This window comes from Drosophila kikkawai, chromosome 2L, assembly GCF_030179895.1.
Source record: "Drosophila kikkawai strain 14028-0561.14 chromosome 2L, DkikHiC1v2, whole genome shotgun sequence".
NCBI lineage: Eukaryota > Metazoa > Arthropoda > Insecta > Diptera > Drosophilidae > Drosophila > Drosophila kikkawai.
In genome coordinates this window covers 28893616-28912970 of record NC_091728.1, presented here as the reverse complement: position 1 = coordinate 28912970, position 19355 = coordinate 28893616, and the positions used below count along the sequence as shown (strand labels likewise).

The following is a 19355-nucleotide window of genomic DNA, read 5'->3' as shown; positions in this document are numbered from 1 at the left end:
GTGATGGATACCCATTACCTCTGATAGATGATTAGATTAGATGATTAGAGAGATTAGAAGGGAACCAATATTTCACACTTTTAGATTTAAAAAGTGGATACCACCAAATGAAAGTAGCAGAATATTCAGTGCAGTACACAGCTTTTGTGACACCCTCCGGTCAATATCAATATACAGTATTTATGAGATTTATTAATTTTATTCTGCAGCCATTGATACGTGAAGGAAATATAGTAGTTTATATAGATGATATTGCAATAGGTTCGAAGACACTTAGTGATCATTTTATAACTGTAGGAAGAGTATTGAGAATTCTGGCAGAATATAGACTAGAAATTAAGTTGAGCAAATGTCAGTTCGCTTACCAAAGCATTGAATTTTTAGGATACACTCTCAGTGGGAAAGGAATAAGTCCGAACCATGAACATACATCGACGATTAAACATCTTCCGATACCAAAAGATCGCCATGGTATGCAAAAGTGTTTAGGATTATTTTCTTATTTTAGGCGATTTATTCCGGCATATTAAAAAATAGCAAAACCATTGCAAGACCTAACCAAAGCAGGCTTTAAGTACGAACTTAACGAAAATTGCATAAAAATCTTTGAGTATCTTCGTGAGAAATTAATCTCTTTTCCGATTTTAGCTCTGTATAATCCAAATAGATAAACAGAATTACATTGTGACGCAAGTAGTGAAGGGTTTGGTGGAATTTTATTACAGAAACAAGACGATAATAAATTTCATCCAATTGCGTATTTTTCACAAAGAGCAACAAAACTTGAAGCAAGATATGAAAGTTTTAAATTAGAAACATTAGCTGTTGTCTATTCATTACGAAAATTCAGAATATATCTAGAAGGAATACCATTTAACATAGTAACAGATTGTAATGCAGTAGTTTTATGTTTAGGAAAGGGACGCCTTAATTCGAATATTGCCAGATGGGCCTTAGAATTAGCGAATTATAATTATACTCTTAAGCATCGTAGTGGGAAATATATGACCCATGTTGATACATTGAGTAGATACCCTTCAGCCCTTAATCAAGATTTTGAGTATGAACCAGTAGTAACAATACAAGAGTGTGACAACCAAGTTAAAATAGTTTCAGTGATTGATAGTGATGACATAAACCTTCAGCTTCAGATAACGCAAAATAGAGATAGTCTTATTGTTAAGTTAAAAGAAAAGTTAGAACAGGGATATGTGAAGAAGTTTGTATTGAGTGATGGAATTGTTTATAGATTAGGTGATAATTTATGTCATTTAGGTACAGACAAATGTGTAAATGAAATAATGAGACATTATTGGTTTCCGGATATGAAGGCTAAGATAGAATCATTTATTGGAAATTGTTTAAAATGTATTATGTTTACAGTAACCACACATGCTAATAATAGAACATTGCATAATATACCTAAACGACCAATTCCGTTTGATACATTACATGTGGACCATTTTGGACCACTACCCTCGGTTATTTCAAAGAAGAAACATTTATTAGGTATTATTGACGGATTCACTAAATTTGTTAAATTGTTTTCTGTAAACACAACGAGTACAAAAGAAGTTAATATTTGCTTTTCAAAATATTTTCAGTATTACAGTCAACCACGTAGAATTATAAGTGATAGGGGTACATGTTTCACGTCATTGGAGTTTGCGAAATTTTTATTAGAAAACAATATTGAACATGAGAAAGTAGCCACTGCATCACCTCAAGCGAACGGCCGAATATGCCATTAATAATTCCGTGCATTCAACTACGAAAGAATTGCCTTCAGTATTATTATTCGGAGTTCAACAGAGAGGTTGTAATGTTGATGCATTAACAGAATATTTAGATGATAGAATCGATATAGCACAGTCTGATTTAGAAAATGTCCGTAAGAACTCTTTAGATAAAATAGAACAATGTCAGAGAAGAAGTGAGAAATATTATCAGAAAAATCATAAAGATCACGTAGAATTTACAGAAGGAGATTTTGTTGTAATGAGAAGCATTGACACCACAATCGGCACAAATAAGAAATTTGTACCGAAATAAGAAAATTTTACCAAACGATAGATACGTGTTAACCGACATAGAAAACTGTCAAATTAGTCAAATTCCGTATGAAGGAATAGGCATGTCGGTTAAGAAAGGGGCAGATTGGCGTAATCAGTGCGAAAATAACTCCTTAATAGTAAATTAACATATTTATTGATTAATATTGCTATCATATATATTTATAATTTTTTCTTTTATTTTAATTATCTTGTGATTAATGTACAAATTTTACTATTTATTTAGTTAAACAATAACATTAAGTAGCCAAATTTCTAAACATTTCAGTATTCTACATAAAGAAATTCACGATCGAGGACGATCTAATAGTCAGGATGGCCGAGCTGTTAGCATTTAGTATTTAGCATTTGTTAGCATTTAGTATTTCTACCATTAGCATTTATGTTTCAGTTCCGTTGCTCCAATTAACACAATGTTAATATATAAGAAGATTAGGATTATAAGAGAAAGAGGATACGGTCACTCTACGATTGTTCGAGAACGCACATTGGCGAAATATTAAAATATTATTAATAAAATCGTGGAAATAAAAGCAATCAACTGAGAATCGACGTTTATAATTTATTGTATTTATGGTTGTTTTAGGTGTGTTTTTATTTTGTTGATTATTGTTGTTGTTGTTTATGTTCGTGCTATTATTGGTTGGGAATAGAGAGGAGAAAGATCTGTTTGGGGTTATTCTATTTATTTGGGTTGTTTTGACGATTTGGTTGTTTGTTTTTGTTTCATTATTTTTTCTCTTTTCGGCTAATTTTTCGACTAGTCTTTTCCTGAAGGGACATAGTTTTGCGTTTGCTGTGTGCTCTTCTTTACAGTTTACACATTTGGGTTTTAAAACTTGTGTTTCATTGTTTTCTGGTTTTTTGACCTTGCATTGCCCTGGGCTGTGTGGCTCACGGCATTTGACACACCTATACGGCATGTTGCAGTTGCTAGCTACGTGCGAGAAACGTTGGCAGCGTTTGCATTGTTTTATGTGATTGGGATGGGGTTTATACCCTTCTACTTCTACCTTGCAATTTAGTATATATTTTATTTTATATATGTTTTTTATGTTTTGTGATTTTTTAATAGTGACTAGCCAAAATTTTTCTTTGTAGGGCTCTACTGTTAGTATTTCTAGTTCAGGTACTATGTCATTTAAAGCTTGTTTAATCTCATTTTTGTCAAATATTTCTGGGGGTATTTTCTTAATTATAATGTTGTGTGGTTTTAGTTGTTTTGGCGTGTATGTGAAGTACAGTGCTTTGTTGCTTGTTAATATATTTTTTGCTGCATTTAGATTTTCTAGCTTATATGTTTTAATATGGATAATATTTTTATTTATTATATTTAGGGTGTGCTTAAATGGTATGAGGTTTTTAATTTTCTTAGCATCTAAGTTGTAGATAACAATTAACGGCAGGTTCTCTTCTTCGGCTGGTGCTGTGTTCGTTATTGGTGTTGTTTTAGGTGTTGTAGCTGATGTTGTTGTCTTCTTTGGCTGTGGCTTCGATGCATTTGAGGTTGAGGGTTCTTCTTGGTCTGCTATTGGCAGATAATAATTTGTTGTATCGTTGTTGCTATTTTTGTTGTTATTGTTGTTGCTTTTGTCGTTTTTGGCATTTTTGTTTTTATTTTTGTTTTTATTGTTGTTCTTGGTGTTGTTGTTATTGTTGTTAACTTTGCTTTCATTTGCTTTGAGTAGTTGTTGGTTTTGGTTCTGTAGTTGTTGGTTTTGGTTCTGTAGTTGTTGCATTTCACTTTTCATTTTTATAAGTTCTTCTTTTAATAGCTCGAACTCTTCATTTGGGACAGTCTCATTTTCAGTGTCCATTTCACTGTCACTGGAGTCGTAATTTTCATCACTGTCTTCCGACGTCGCACTATGGGGCGAACGACCACTTTTTGTAGCATTAATTAATAACTTTAAGACGAGTTAAAATTTTTAAGTTCTGTTTTTTGAATCAAGTTTAATATAAAAAAAGGAAAATATTTTACTCAAAATGGGCGTGGTCTCGCATTTTTTTAAGGATTAAAAATTTTTTTTCAGTGCTAAAAAAAATTTTTTTTTTGCTATTTTTTATGTATAATAAACAAGTATTGCATAATAAAACAAATATGTAAAAATTGTCTTCTAAATATTTTTTTTTTAAGTCAAATCACATAATTTTTCATTTGCTTGGGCAGGCGACCAAGCATATGCAGTACTCTAAGATTCTGAAGCCTCTTATTCAAAAAAACTTAAATGAAACAACCTAGTTTTCTGTAATATGACTTGAATGTATACAGATTTATTATAACATGAATAAAAATTGCAATATCTTTACCAATATTGGTCGTTTAAACGTTCTAAAGGGTAAAAAACTCGATATTTTTCAAATGTAAGGTAATCATCTTTAAATTTAAATTTCAGAGAAAGTGCGCAAAAGTGCACCTTGATACTCACAGAATATAACAAGAATTACCAAATCTACAATATATATCCAATTTTAGAGGTGGACTGTGCTGGACTCACTTTATAACTCAATTTTAATATTGGACTACACTTAAATTTTATATAATTTATAAGGGTTACAAATTATACAAGATTGCGGGGGCACCTATTACATTTCTGGAGTTAAATTCCGCTAACATATATTACGAAGCACCATGAATGAGATTGCATCAAAAAATTAGCATTTTATTTAGATTTTTTACATTTTTTTAGCATTTAAAATCTGCAGAATAAAAACGCGATTTAACAGCGCTCACTTCTCGTTGCATTAACAGCTAACTTTAACAGCGAATAACTTAACAGAGCGCGTCAATGTTAATTTTTTGGGTATGTAACATGTTAGATTAATGTTATAAGAATACATTCCGGTTAAAAAAAAAGTATTTTAACAACTTTAAAAAAATGGGTTTATGCCAGATAAGGTGGTCGTTCGCCCCATAGTGCGTCGTCTCATAACGGCGCTTGTTTGTTTCAATATCCACCTCCATTATATGGACTGTGGGTTCAGACTCAGAGTCTTCACTATTTGATTTTGTTTTTAGAGATGCTTTTTTTGCATCAGTCATTGTTTTGTATTTGTTGTGGCGCTTCCCTAGCACTGTTTTAGTGCTGGAATTGCCTAAGGCACTTGTTGTTTTTTGTTGTTGTTTTAGCACTTTGATTGTTTTGTAGGTTAGTTGTTGTTGTTTTGGTTGTTGAATTTGTGTTTTTTGTTGCAGTTGTTGTGGTGGTTGTGTTTGGGTTGTTATAACTTCGATTAAATCATAGTTTATTTGTTGTTGTTGCTGGTTACTTTTTATTGTTTGATTGTTTGGTTGTTGGTTATTTGCTTTTGTTGTTTCTGTTAATTTTGTTTTTTCTTGTTCATTTTCCATTTGTTTATTGATGTTCACTTTTGCTGTTGTTTGGTGGTTTGCGGCTGCATAAGCAGCCATTTGCCTTTCGGCGGCTTGAACTTAGACGTCTTCCGTCTCACTCACTTCGCTTTTGTTTTCTCAGTCACTGTTGTTTTGTTTATTAAATAAAAACACAAAGGTTAAGTTTGATTTTGTTAATTTAATTATTTTTATATTCACTCGCAACACCAAGCACGCTGTTCGAAAGGCAAGAAGGAAGAGAAACCAAAAATGTGACCAAAGCTAGTTATTCCATAATACCAAAAAGTATTATGGTATTATGGTATTTCTGAATGAGGAATGGGGTATTCCAACACGCCCCCTCAGAAATAGCATCTATAACAAAAAAATATAAACTTTAGATAATACATTCATTTGTAATTATTATGAACTTAGTGTGGGTGGTGTGCGTTCTGGGGATTGTTCTGTGATCCAGCATTTGCTGCAAGGATACGGGAAAACCCAGAAAAACCCGATCAGATCACTCTTACATAATACAAACAATTAAATATTAAATCGTAGAAAACTTAATGCTTATACAAATAAAAGGAACAAAATATTTCACGAGATCAATTCAAATTAGATCAAAAAAAACTTCAGCTTCAGCAAAAATATGGATTAGTCATCCTGCAGTAATCCCAATTCACGTCGTATTTCCAGGAACTTCGCAGCAGGCAATGGCTTTGTGAATATGTCAGCAAGTTGGTTCTCTGTGGAAATATACTCAAGACAAATAGTGTTACTTTCAATTTGCTCTCTGGCAAAATGATATTTGATATCAATGTGTTTGGCTCGTTTATGACATGAGGGGTTATTTGCTATACTGATACAGCCTTGATTATCTTCGTAAATTTTAATTGGATTTTCGGGATTTATATTTACACTACTAAGAAGAGATTTTAGCCACAACGCTTCTCTCACGGCTTCAAATAAAGCCATGTACTCAGCTTCAGTTGATGATGCTGCTACTGAGTTCTGCCTCTTTGTGTTCCAACATATTAAATTTAAATTGAACATTTTGAATAAATACCCTGTGGTACTTTTTCTATCAATCTCGTTACCTCCCCAATCAGAATCCACGTAACCAACTAATGTATTTTTAAACTCTGCATTTTTTTTAAAAATAAGTTTCATTTCAATAGTTCCCTTTAAATACCTAAGGACCCTTTTTAAGCATTGCCATAACTCGGAATTATTTTTGCTACTATATCTACTTAAAATATTTACTGCAGTAGTTAAGTCGGGACGTGTACATAGCATTATGTACATTAAACATCCTATGAGATTACGACATGGGGCATTACAGTTTTCATCTGAATTAAGTAATTCATAATTTAATTTGCTTGCTAAAGGGGTACTAACAGCATTGCAATTATCCATGTTAAATTTATTTAAAATTCTTTTAACATATGCAGCTTGACTTAAGTAAATTTTATCATCATCCATTTCTATTCTAATACCAATAAAATGTTTTATTTCCTTTAGATCGGTCATCCTAAACTTTTCCATTAAATATTTTTTAAATTTATTCATTGTTGTCATATTTCCCGTAGCTATGACCACGTCATCAACATATAACAGCACATAAACATTTTCCCTTACATCACCTTTATCCAGGATATATATACATCGATCTACAGAAGAGTTTACAAACTCACAATCTTTCAATGCTTGCTCAAACACTTCAAACCAGCATCTAGCTGCTTGTTTGAGTCCGTAAATTGCCTTATTTAATTTACATACATTGTCACCTTTGCAATGTATACCTTGAGGAAGTCTCATATATATTTCCTCTTTTAATGTGCCATTTAAGAAAGCAGTTTTAACATCCATTTGATGGACTTTCAAATTATATTGTACTGCCAACGATAATATAAATCGAAAACTGGAAATTCTAGCTACAGGAGCAAAAGTCTCCTCATAATCGACTTGGTATTTCTGAGTAAATCCTCGTGCAACCAATCTAGCTTTATATCTAGTAGGATTTCCCAATTCGTTATATTTAATTGAAAATACCCATTTGCTATCGACTATGTTTCTATGTTTAGGATTCTCTATTATTGTCCAGGTATTATTTAGTTCATGGGCACTTAACTCTGTTTTAATGGCTTCCTCCCAAAATAATTTATCGTTTCTATACTGAATTTCGTCATATGTATTTGGGACATCGTTAAAGATAGTGTGAGCATTTAGTACAAATTTATTTAAATTATTATCATCTTCATTATATGATATCTGACCCTTTGTTTTTAACCTCTCACTTCTTCTACTCGTAATTTCAATACCATCAGTTCCATCTAAGTATTCTGCTGTTTCACTTTCCCTACTGTCATTCGGGTTGTTTAATCCCTTACTTTCATTCAGGAGATCATCTCGCTTTCTTTTCTTACTCTCATTCAGAAAATGTTCATTAGTTTCCTTACTATCATTCAGGATTTGTGTGTTGTCGCATTCCTTACTTTCATTCGGGAATTTTGTTTCATTTATTTCCTTACTATCATTCAGGACATTTTTATATTTACTTTCCTTACTATCTTTCAGGAATTCTGTTTCAAATTTAACAGCTCTAGAATTAACCATATTGGTTTCATCGACAACCACATCTCTTGCAACGAGAAATTTTTCATTTACAGCATCCCACAGTTTAAAACCATTCGCTTCGTAGCCCACTAAAATAGCTTTGTATGATTTATCATCAAACTTTCCCTTTTTTATTTTATTGTGCACATATACAGTTGCACCAAACACTCTCAAATGTTTTAAATCAGGCTTTTTATTGTGCCACATCTCATAAGGGGTCTTCATGGTATTAACAATCGCCCTACTTGGAATTCGGTTAATTAAATAGGTTGCAGTTAACACTGCTTCTCCCCAGAAACTTTTGTCAAGTTGTGCACCACTTACCATTGCACGAGCTTTCTCTGTGATGGTCCTAATCATTCTTTCAGAAACACCATTTAACTGTGGTGTGTGTGGCACTGTTAAGTGATAAGTAATACCCTTTTTAACACAAAATTGACGCATCTCATTTGAGAGATATTCTCTCCCATTGTCAATGTACAAATTAACAATTTTCAAATTAAAATGAGCTTCACATTTTGCTACAAAGTCTACAAACATATTAAATACGTCAGATTTGTGTTTTATTAAATAAGTTACGCAATAGTGTGTAAATTGATCGACAAAGATCACGAAATAATTTTTGTCATTTAAAGAAACTGGAGTAATTGGTCCACAAACATCTGAATGCACAACAAATAGGGGTCTTTTAATATGGGTCTTATCTTTAAATTGTTTAAATGGTAACCTTGCTTGTTTTCCATTTAAACATGATTCGCAAATTTCATTCGACAACTCTAAATTATTTAATATACTGTTATCACTAAACATATTATTTCGTTTTATTTCTAATAACTTGCCATTGCTAATATGACCAAGCCTCTCATGCCATAATCGAAAATTATTTTTATGTTTCGCATATATATTATATGCTTGAAATTGAACAATAGGAATGTTGCCAAACATACCTGAATTCTTGACCACCGTCATTCCATTCTTGGAAATGGTCACGCCGTCCTTGTCAAATTTGACTGACATTCCCGCCTCTTGGAGGCGCTTCACCGACATCAAGTTTCCAGCAGCCTGCTCGCAATACAGCACGTCCTCCAGCGTTATTTCGTGGTCATTGCGCAAACGCACAATGCCACGCTTAGATGCGTAAATATATTCGCCTTGCTTGGCTACAGCGATCTTCAGCGGCGGCACCAAATTCACAGAATCGATGAACAGCGACTCATCATTTATGAGATGATCACTTGCACCGGAATCAAGGATAAATCCACACTTATCTACCGGGAGGTTTCCCTGTACTTCATTCACCATGAATGCAATGCCTTGTGATGTTGCGGTTTTAGCTTGTTTATCGTTATTTCTGTTATTACTATTTCTTTCATTTAGTATTCTTTTATAGTGATAGCAGTCTTTTTTAATGTGGCCCTCTTTGTCACAGTGGTGACATCTAACCCTATTCTTGGAATTTCCCTTAAATGTTTTCTTGTGTTTAATTACGCGATTTTTAAATGAATTGTTTTTATAGCTATTGTTTTTGTTTTGCACAATCGTATTTAAAACTTTCCTGCTAGTGTCATTATGATCATTTTTAATTTTAATTTCCTGATCCAGCAATCTATTTTTAACAAACGCTAGTGTTAAGTTATCCTCTGACAATGTCTCTATTGCTGTGATGACGCCATCGTAGGACGAAGGCAATGTAATTAACTAATGAGACACTTTATCCATCTCTTCTATTTTTGCACCCGCGGCCAACAACTCACTAATCAAATCATCAAAAATAGTAAAGTGGGACAATAGGGACATCTCACTCGAGAGTTTGAGAGAAAGCAAGCGTTTGCGAACTGCCAACTGCGACGCCAGACTTTTACGTTCATATACCGCGTCCAAATTTCTAAGAATTTGACGCGCCGTTATATCGCTTGTAGAGAAATTTAAAAATGAATCGCTTAGGTACTCTATTAGAGTACTTTTGGCACAACGCTCGGCTTTCATCCACTGGTCATCCATTTCATCAGGCTGGTCTTGATCAATTACTTTAAGTACATTCAGTTCGGTCAATAAGGCCCTAATTCTAAATTTCCAAATCGCGTACTTCTCGCCATCGAATGGCTTTATATTTCGTTTAATCTTGTCCATTTTAGCGTGCACACAAATGCAGTTGTATTAGTGTTGGTGTACACACGCGGAACTCAACCCGATGCAATTTCACAAGAGTTTGCTATTTCGCAAGAATTTTAAATTTCCAAGAAATTGATATTTGGCTTTTTCTATAAGACACTGTTTCACAAATCAATTGTATATTAGGCATGGACTGGGCCCATAACCTGTTGTTTTGTTTATTAAATAAAAACACAAAGGTTAAGTTTGATTTTGTTAATTTAATTATTTTTATATTCACTCGCAACACCAAGCACGCTGTTCGAAAGGCAAGAAGGAAGAGAAACCAAAAATGTGACCAAAGCTAGTTATTCCATAATACCAAAAAGTATTATGGTATTATGGTATTTCTGAATGAGGAATGGGGTATTCCAACAGTCACTATCTGAATTAAGGATCCTCTCAGAGGTTTTGCTCACTTTTTGCTACTCCTTGTCCGTTAAGCCTTCTTGGCTGCCTTTCCACTGGTTTTAGGCGGCATTATTTTTTCACTTCACTTCACTTTGCGATTAACTCACTTTTCATAGCAGTCGGTTCGGTTTTAAGTTGCCCTTTATTCAGTTTAAATGGTATACAGTTTGCATACTTATTTTATACGTAATACTAGGTGGACTAAAGCTAGTTTACAGAGATCTTGGATTTCTATTTTGCCTCGCGCTATTTGCATTTCAAGGTGCTAGTCTTTTTATGTTTTGTTTATATTATATTTTGCTTGCGTGTTTGTACTGTTTGTTTTAGACTTATGGTCATTATTTGTGTTGCGTATGTGACTGGGAAAAATTCTTTGAAAAACCCTGTCGTTCTTTTTTGATTTTGTTGCTGTTGTTTTTTCTTATTATCTAGTGGGGGGGGGGGGGGGGGGGTATTTACATGGGGACATTTACATATGTGATTTTGATTTTAGTTTTATATATTTGTTTTGTTTTATTAGAATAATAGGCCGTCTCTAGGGTTGGTTGATAAGTTTTTTCTACGATAATAGATAAGCTTGTCATTTTGATCATATATTATGCCTTTTTGTTTTAGGTGCTCTAAATGATGCGGGGTGGCTAGTTCTGGTGGGTATCTGGGCGGTATTTGTGATTGTTCTATATTGTTGAGGTTTATGAGGTCACGTTCTTCACACCAATTGCATGCAGACGTCGCAGGAATTAGTTATCTAAGTAGTTCCCATGGCTGTATCCAGCTGTTTATGTTTTTATAGGATAAACCCATGTAACCCAAAAGTAGACCTAAGTAAATACCCTTTGACCCAAAAACATGTATATAAACCCCATGCAGTATCCAATAAAATCAGTACGAAAAGAACTCTTTGCGTATTCACTTCTCCGCAGCCCAATTGGTATTGTACTTATTGCGGCGACCATTGTCACTGGTACTGAACCTGAGGCACGCAACTAAAAAACTATTTCAGCATTAGGATTTATACTGAATCCGCACACCAGCCTTCTTGGCTGCGCTTCCACTGGTTTTAGGCGGCATTATTTTTTCACTTCACTTCACTTTGCGATTAACTCACTTTTCATAGCAGTCGGGCTTGGGTGTTCGCTCTTATACTTTTTTTCAAGCAATGTTTTCAGGTCTAAGGCGACCCACCCCTAACTGAACGCACAGGCAGAACTAAAAGTATAAATTCGTGACAAGCTGGGCAGCCGGCAACATTCGTTCTTCGTGTGTGTGCAGTGAATAAAGTGAAATAAGAGAAAATGTCTGGTCGTGGAAAAGGTGGCAAAGTTAAGGGAAAGGCAAAGTCCCGGTCCAACCGTGCCGGACTTCAGTTCCCTGTCGGCCGTATCCATCGTCTGCTCCGCAAGGGCAACTACGCCGAGCGCGTCGGTGCCGGCGCTCCAGTTTACCTGGCTGCCGTGATGGAATATCTGGCCGCTGAGGTTCTCGAGTTGGCTGGCAATGCTGCTCGTGACAACAAGAAGACGAGGATCATCCCGCGTCATCTGCAGCTGGCCATCCGCAACGACGAAGAGTTGAACAAGCTGCTCTCCGGCGTCACCATTGCCCAGGGAGGTGTGTATTTTAAAAGAAACTTACATTTTCAAATATGCCTAGCTAAGTTTAAACAATATTAATAATTATATAATAAATAAATTTTGTATATATAAAATATACATATAATATTTATATTTTTGGTTATCGCTATGCAGAAACCAATAGTACAGTCGTCAGAGAAATTCCAGGACATGGACAATGAACATTGTCATTGCAAGACAGTTTACGCTACCTAAAGATGTGATTGTCTTCCTACGGAAACCCCGACCAATTCAAATAAAGATATTTCCATTCTTGGGCTAGAATATTCAATGTTAAGATATATGCGAAATATAACTTGATAATTTTTCTCTTTTATGAAATTAAGTGGTGGTCCTGAAAAGGACCGATTGTTGAGAAGTACAGACTGTACTGATTTTTTAACCGCCGAAACCGTACAGGGTGCGGCCTTGTCTCTTCAGGGCGTAGACGACGTCCATGGCTGTGACGGTCTTCCTCTTGGCGTGTTCAGTGTAGGTGACGGCATCACGGATCACGTTCTCCAAAAACACCTTCAGAACACCACGGGTTTCCTCGTAAATGAGTCCCGAAATGCGCTTCACGCCGCCACGCCGAGCCAGACGACGGATGGCTGGCTTTGTGATACCCTGGATGTTATCACGCAGCACTTTGCGATGACGCTTGGCGCCACCTTTTCCCAAGCCTTTGCCTCCTTTACCGCGACCAGTCATTTTTCACTATTTTATTTTTACACTTCGAAAGTCACCACTGAACTAATGTAGAAGCCGCGTCGGCCGCTCCTATTTATACCTAAACTCTGCTCTGCACGAGCGAGCCCGAACGCTATGGCCTTCTCGCTCTGTGCTCGGCAAACGAAATGGCATGTGCTTCGACTAGCTCTCTCTTTTCCACCCTCCACGTTTTCCTATATAAGAGGGTAGGCAATGCGCAGCTCGTTTATTGTGTTTTCAGACTCGTGAAGTAAACAGTGGACAGACAGTGAAAATAAGAAGAATATAAAATGGCCCGTACCAAGCAGACCGCTCGCAAATCGACTGGTGGCAAGGCGCCACGCAAACAACTGGCAACCAAGGCCGCTCGCAAGAGTGCCCCAGCCACCGGTGGTGTGAAGAAGCCCCATCGCTATCGCCCCGGAACTGTGGCTCTGCGTGAGATCCGTCGCTACCAGAAGAGTACCGAGCTGCTGATCCGCAAGCTGCCTTTCCAGCGCTTGGTGCGTGAAATCGCTCAGGACTTCAAGACTGACCTGCGCTTCCAGAGCTCGGCCGTGATGGCTCTGCAGGAAGCTAGCGAAGCCTACCTGGTTGGTCTCTTTGAAGATACCAACTTGTGTGCCATCCACGCCAAGCGAGTCACAATCATGCCCAAGGACATCCAGCTGGCCCGTCGTATCCGTGGCGAGCGTGCTTAAGTTGAGATTGCTTCGACTAGCAAATAGCGTCAATACATTTTGTACAAATCGGTCCTTTTCAGGACCACAAACATATTTATAATAGAGATTATACATTTTCATATATAATTTACATACTACAAATAAAACATTCCCGGTTTTGCGTTTTTATGGTTAAATATCTTATAGTCAGAGATCGATCTTAAAATATATAAATACAAATATTTACAATTATTTAGATAGTGCGGTACTCTATTGGTATCTACGGAATGTAGGGACATTTATATTATTTTAATTCAGGGAATTTTTAAAAGATTAAAAAGGTATATTAAAAAACCAAATTGTACCGTGTTTGATCAAATTGATGTGGTTTTAATCAAACACAATCCAGTATATTTACTTTAATTAGCTTAAGGGGGGATATACATGTAAACCAAAATTTTTTTTGGTTTAAAAAATAGTTTGTTACTTAAAGAATATACTGTGTAAGTTTCATTATCGAATTCCAACTCCAAGTGCCTCAAATCAACTATATACGCAAGGTATATAAGTGTTAAACGTATTTTTCTCTGCTTAAAATTTTTGCATTTTTACCTATGCTATGGGCACGATTCACAAAAAACTATGTAACATATCGGAGTGAATCAAAAATTATTATGATCAGCATGAAATTATCTTCTATTTGAACCTAAATGGGGGTAATACAAATGAGTATTACTATTTTTTAAGAGGGTGAGAAGTGAAATCTGATTACCTGAAAATGACATTTTTCCTTAGGAAATTATTTCCTACATTAAAAAATTCACGAAAAATGTCTACATTTTGACCGTTTACATGTATATCCCCCCTTAAGGCCTGAAGTTGGTATAGCTAAACTAAAATTTCGCGCAATTTGAATTACGCGTTAATTTCATTATAAATAAATAAATAAATAAAATATTTACTTAAGTTATTAAGTTCGAAATAAATGTATTCAAACTGCTTGATTTGAACATTTTATTTAAGTAATAAAAAACAAATCAATTTGTTTTTTCTATTTTTCTTAAGATATTAATATTACACTTATAAACTAAAAATCCATCAAATTAAATGCTTAAAAGATTTAATTTCCCGTCTCCTTGGGTACTGTGCTCAAGAAAACTCGAATATGAACGTTGTATGGGGAACATAATAGGCCATTTCCAAGAAACAAATGCATAAATTCAGTTTAAACTTTTATTAACTAAAACATGTGTCCTATTTATTTTACAAAATTGACAAAAACTAATATATTTTAAAATATTAATATTTTTTAGGTAGCCAAAACCATACCCGAAAGTACCAAGAAAGCCGACAATTTATGTATGAAAGGGCCAATTTGAAAGTGGTCAAAAAATACCATAATTTGTTTAAAACGAAAATATTTTGAGTGTTCCCGCAAGTAAAAGGTTCAAATTTCACTCTTTCTAAAAAATATTCATAATATTCATAAATTTTAATATTTTAACAGATGATTTTTCACGAAATGCTTTGGTCAAAAATGCAAATCTTGAACTTCAGACACTTTTACAAAATGATCCAAACAATAATTTCACATTAAAATAACTAAACATGTTTTATGAAACATTTAAGTGCTTAAAATAATTAAAACATTCTACCATTTAAAAATATAACATTGAGAAAAGAAGAAATTAAAACTGCACATCGATCAAACATAGGCAACGTAAATGAGCGCTGCCAAACACATAGTTATACTGCTCTCCTCCTCGATTCTCATATCAACGAGGGACGTCGGGTCTAGACCGCTCGCGCCATTTCTATACAAACAAAAGTGTTTTTCGTTAGCTTTCGAAAATAATTAGTGAAGCAAAAATGTCCGACTCTGCAGTGGCAACATCCGCTGACTGAGTAAACTGAGTAAACTTGACCGAAGTGAAAAAGTAAAAAGTGAAAAAGTGGAAAAGTGAAAAATTTATCTGAAAAGAAAGAAAGAGATAGAATCATACTGGAAAAGTGAAAGAGACACAATATAGTGGAAAATTGAAGGAGATAGAAACACTAAAGAGAGACAAAGCTCCCAGAGTTGAAGGTTGTGTAGCGAACCAACCTGATTCGCACGCGAGTGTAACGAACGAGTTAATCGGTGCGAGCGCAAGTGTGGTCCCCCAATGTAAGGGGGAGAGTACCTTAACTCCGAGTGCGGAAATCTGGAACCTGCAAATACGAGTACAAGTGAGACTGGCGACACCGTTGGGCACGCGCCCTCGGCTGTGGCATTTTCGCCGGTGACTGGTAAGCCATGTGCGCCAGCTACTAGCACATACATAAAGTGTGAAAAGCAAATTAGAAAAAATCATCGCATCAGCCCCTACATGGGCAAGAAATCTAAAACACCAAAAAGTCCCAAGAGCCCCAAAAAAGGCCATCAAGCTGATATGGCCGAGGGTGAGGGCATAACGACGGCTCCTGCCACACAAACTAGTGCAGCTGCTTCAACTGCGGCCACAGCTACTATAGAAGCAACAACAACAAACGCAGCGCTGGCACTCTCTGCAACACCAGAAGCGGCAAGCATCAACGAAATGATTAGTGTGACTCTCCCCAATCAAGCACAAAAGGGTAAGAGGAAGTATCACAGCGACTCGTCCACAACTGCGTCAAGCGGCAACAACAGTGGCGGCGACGGCAGCAGCAGTGACGACGACATGCTCAGCGACGGCCTCCACAACGGGAGCGACAACGAAATTTAACCACGAAAGCGACAACAACAACAACGTCGTTCCGAAAACCAGCAACAACAGCAGCAACGGCTGCACCGACAGCAACAACAACACGGACAAAGTCCTCATCGATAAGGAGGAGCTACTCAGCCTCCGCACGGAGATCTACCTGCTGCGCCAACAATTGGCGAGCGTGGAAAGAGGCTCCAATATGAAGCAACAGCTGGCTAGCCTGGGGCTAGCTGGCAACATCCAGCAATTCGAAGGCAACAAGTTTGCACCACTCTTCGAAAATAACTACGAAGAAGACGATGAAATGTCGGAAGCCAACGAAGATATTTGCAACTACGACGCCGAATTCCCAACACTCATGGGTAATGGCGGAAACAACAGCAGCAGCAATGGCAGCAACCATAAGAACAACAATAGCAACAACAACAATAATAAAAACAACAACAACAGCGGCAAGATAGTTAAAAACAACAACAACAAAAGCAAACACAACAACCAAAACAACAACAAAAGGCAGAGCCCTCCCGCACAGCCTATGGATACTGAGGACAACGACGGGCCCTCAACTTCAAGGATGGCTGCTTTGAGAGCAGCATCTGCAGCAGCGTTGGCGGCCAGAGCTGCACCAAAATCAGCAACAGCAACAACAACGGCAGCGGTGGCAGCAAAAGCTGCGCAAACTACAGCAGCAGCAGCAGAAGCAGCAGTACCAACTAATAATAATAAATTGAAATCAAAAATACCAATCATAGCTATATACAATGCGAATCCGAAAATACTCATTGGTATGTTGAAAGACTTTATTAATGACAGCAATTTCACTCTTAATATTATTAATAAGAACCTTATAAATCTAAAACTGTACAAATTAGACACCTATTTTAAAACGAAAGATCTCTTAAAATCAAAAAACCTCCAGTTCTACTAATATACCCCAGATGAGCTGAAGTGCTTCTCTCTGATAATTAAAAAGCTTCCAACTGTAACATATGAACCAGATGACATTAAATTGGCGCTTAATGAAACCCTACCTGACATAAACTTTCCGGTTATTAAAATTTTCAAAGCGCGTTTCTGGCTAGTGCAAGTAGAGAAATCCGAACATATTGGTAGGCTCATGCAACTTAAAACTCTCCTCAACTGCCGTATCACGGTTGAGGGTCTCAAGAAAGACAAAAACCAGCTGAGACAGTGCTTTAACTGCCAGCGGTTCACTCACGTTGCAAGCAACTGCAACATGAGCCACCGCTGCGTTAAATGCACTTCGCCTCATGCACCAGGCAAATGTTCGGTCATAAAAACCAACGAACCCGAAATGGATTCAAATGGTAAGCCGATCGTTCTGGTCAAATGCGTCAACTGTCAGGGGCCACACACGGCAAATGCCAAAATCTGTCCAGTTAGAATAGAGATTTTAAATAAAATCAAGGAGAAGAAAGGAAATATAGCCAATAAACAAAATCGAGTGACTAATAGGGCCAACACGCTAGTACAAAATGGCAGAACATTCTCTTCCTTATTCAATAAAAATACCTCAACACCAAATGCCATGCAGCAAACCCAAAGAATTGTCACAACAAACCCTAAGCTAAGTAGACATATGGAAAATACCTCGTCTCGCTAATAGCTGAACACAGGCTAAGCCAACGACACCTAATCGATCTAAAACAATACCAATTCATTCGACAGCTCACTAGGGCCACAGAAACTAGAATCGAACAACGACAGGTGGCCCACCCAGAAAACAGGGGCACATCAGTAGGTATATGTATTAGAAATGGAGTCAGATTCAGGAGATTGCCGATTAAACCGCTTAGACATGTAGAAGCCACTGCTATTGAAATAAAATATGAAACAGTAAGTGGGACACCACAAGCAATGGTTATAGTCTCACTCTATAAAAGGCCAAAAGAGCCCCTGTGTACAGCCGACCTCGACAGCATACTAGAAACGATTGAAAGTGAAACCAATGGTAGCCCACTAATATTCGGATGTGACCTAAATGCCAAGCATCCAAGCTGGCATGTCCCTTCCCATAGTGAGCAACACAAAAACAGAGATGGACAGACGCTGTATAATTGGCTACAAAGCCAACCAAACCTGGTCCTTCACCCAACTGAAGAGCCCTCAAGGCGTAATCGCAGTAACAATCACTCCTCTATAGACTATTTCATCACTTCCACTGAGCTTCCCTCTGACCACGGAGTGGGCTGTAAAATCATCAAAGACTTCTCTTCAGACCACTTTGGAGTAGAAATAAAAGTTCGCATAGGTCGTTTTCGGCTATTGCAAGAAGATCCGAAAATCCTACTTAACTTCAAAAAGATGAACCATCTGGCCTGGAACTCGACAGTCATTCGAAACATTGACTCTATCCCAAACTGTGTAAATCAAAACTGTACGAGTATTGATGCACACGTAGAAAAATTAAGCTCGGCACTAGAAAAAGACCTAAACAATCGTGAGGCTATCCCAAGGCTAGCCATAGACCCAGCTAAGCCTAAGAAAATGGCTAACCTTAATAGGAAGTGCCTACAGCTGCTGCAATGCCGGCGAATCCTCAGACGAAGACTTTTTCGTCGTCGCCTATCGCTCTCTAGCAACGAAAGGGAGGAAATAAAACACTTGATCTCGAACTTGTCCATACTAATCGGAAAAGAAATTGAGAAATGTCAGCTCAACTACATCGAGAAAACTATAATGAACATAAAACCCCAAAATATAAACCTAAAGACCCTCACTCCATCAGAGTCGGCCTACAACAACTTCAGACATAATATCCGCCTCACCCAGGCAGAATTAGACTCCATTGATATTGAAACTCCTGAAGTAATAACAACCTCCTTTCAGAAAGTTAATGCCCTTGCCTGGTCTTTCGAGCAGGTGCATAAACAAAATGACCAAATTTCGGCCTTATGCCCTGCAAATATAAGACACACCAGACTTGTAGACAACTTCGTACATGAAAATTTCATACGAACACCCAGACAAAACATAATTGATTTCGACTTTAACCACACGGCAGATGGCGAATGGCGAGGGGCGGAGCAGTT

At 36.7% G+C, this 19355-nt stretch overlaps 3 protein-coding genes across 3 annotated transcripts; 2 read left to right on the top strand and 1 right to left on the bottom strand.

The window, feature by feature from the left end:
* Positions 1 to 11866: 11866 nt before the first annotated feature.
* On the top strand, positions 11867 to 12382 carry LOC108074683 (histone H2A). Its single transcript, XM_070285852.1, has 2 exons — positions 11867 to 12198; positions 12336 to 12382. The coding sequence occupies exons 1-2, from the start codon at positions 11883 to 11885 to the stop codon at positions 12380 to 12382; spliced, it is 363 nt and encodes a 120-aa protein (XP_070141953.1). The 5' UTR covers positions 11867 to 11882.
* Positions 12383 to 12599: 217 nt separating this feature from the next.
* On the bottom strand, positions 12600 to 12911 carry LOC108074687 (histone H4). The gene has a single exon (XM_017166818.3). It carries the CDS (start codon positions 12909 to 12911, stop codon positions 12600 to 12602), a length of 312 nt encoding a protein of 103 aa, XP_017022307.1.
* A 290-nt stretch (positions 12912 to 13201) lies between these two features.
* LOC121502786 (histone H3) lies at positions 13202 to 13612 on the top strand. Its single transcript, XM_041776510.2, has one exon. The coding sequence runs from the start codon at positions 13202 to 13204 to the stop codon at positions 13610 to 13612; it is 411 nt and encodes a 136-aa protein (XP_041632444.1).
* The last annotated feature ends 5743 nt before the right edge of the window (positions 13613 to 19355 follow it).

What these genes read in the sequence shown, in the direction of transcription:
- LOC121502786 (XM_041776510.2), top strand. Translation starts at nt 13,202, where the DNA reads ATGGCCCGTACCAAGCAGACCGCTCGCAAATCGACTGGTGGCAAGGCG.
- LOC108074687 (XM_017166818.3), bottom strand. Translation starts at nt 12,911, where the DNA reads ATGACTGGTCGCGGTAAAGGAGGCAAAGGCTTGGGAAAAGGTGGCGCC.
- LOC108074683 (XM_070285852.1), top strand. Translation starts at nt 11,883, where the DNA reads ATGTCTGGTCGTGGAAAAGGTGGCAAAGTTAAGGGAAAGGCAAAGTCC. An exon ending in CGTCACCATTGCCCAGGGAG is followed by an intron (nt 12,199 to 12,335) that starts GTGTGTATTTTA and finishes ATCGCTATGCAG; the next exon opens with AAACCAATAGTACAGTCGTC.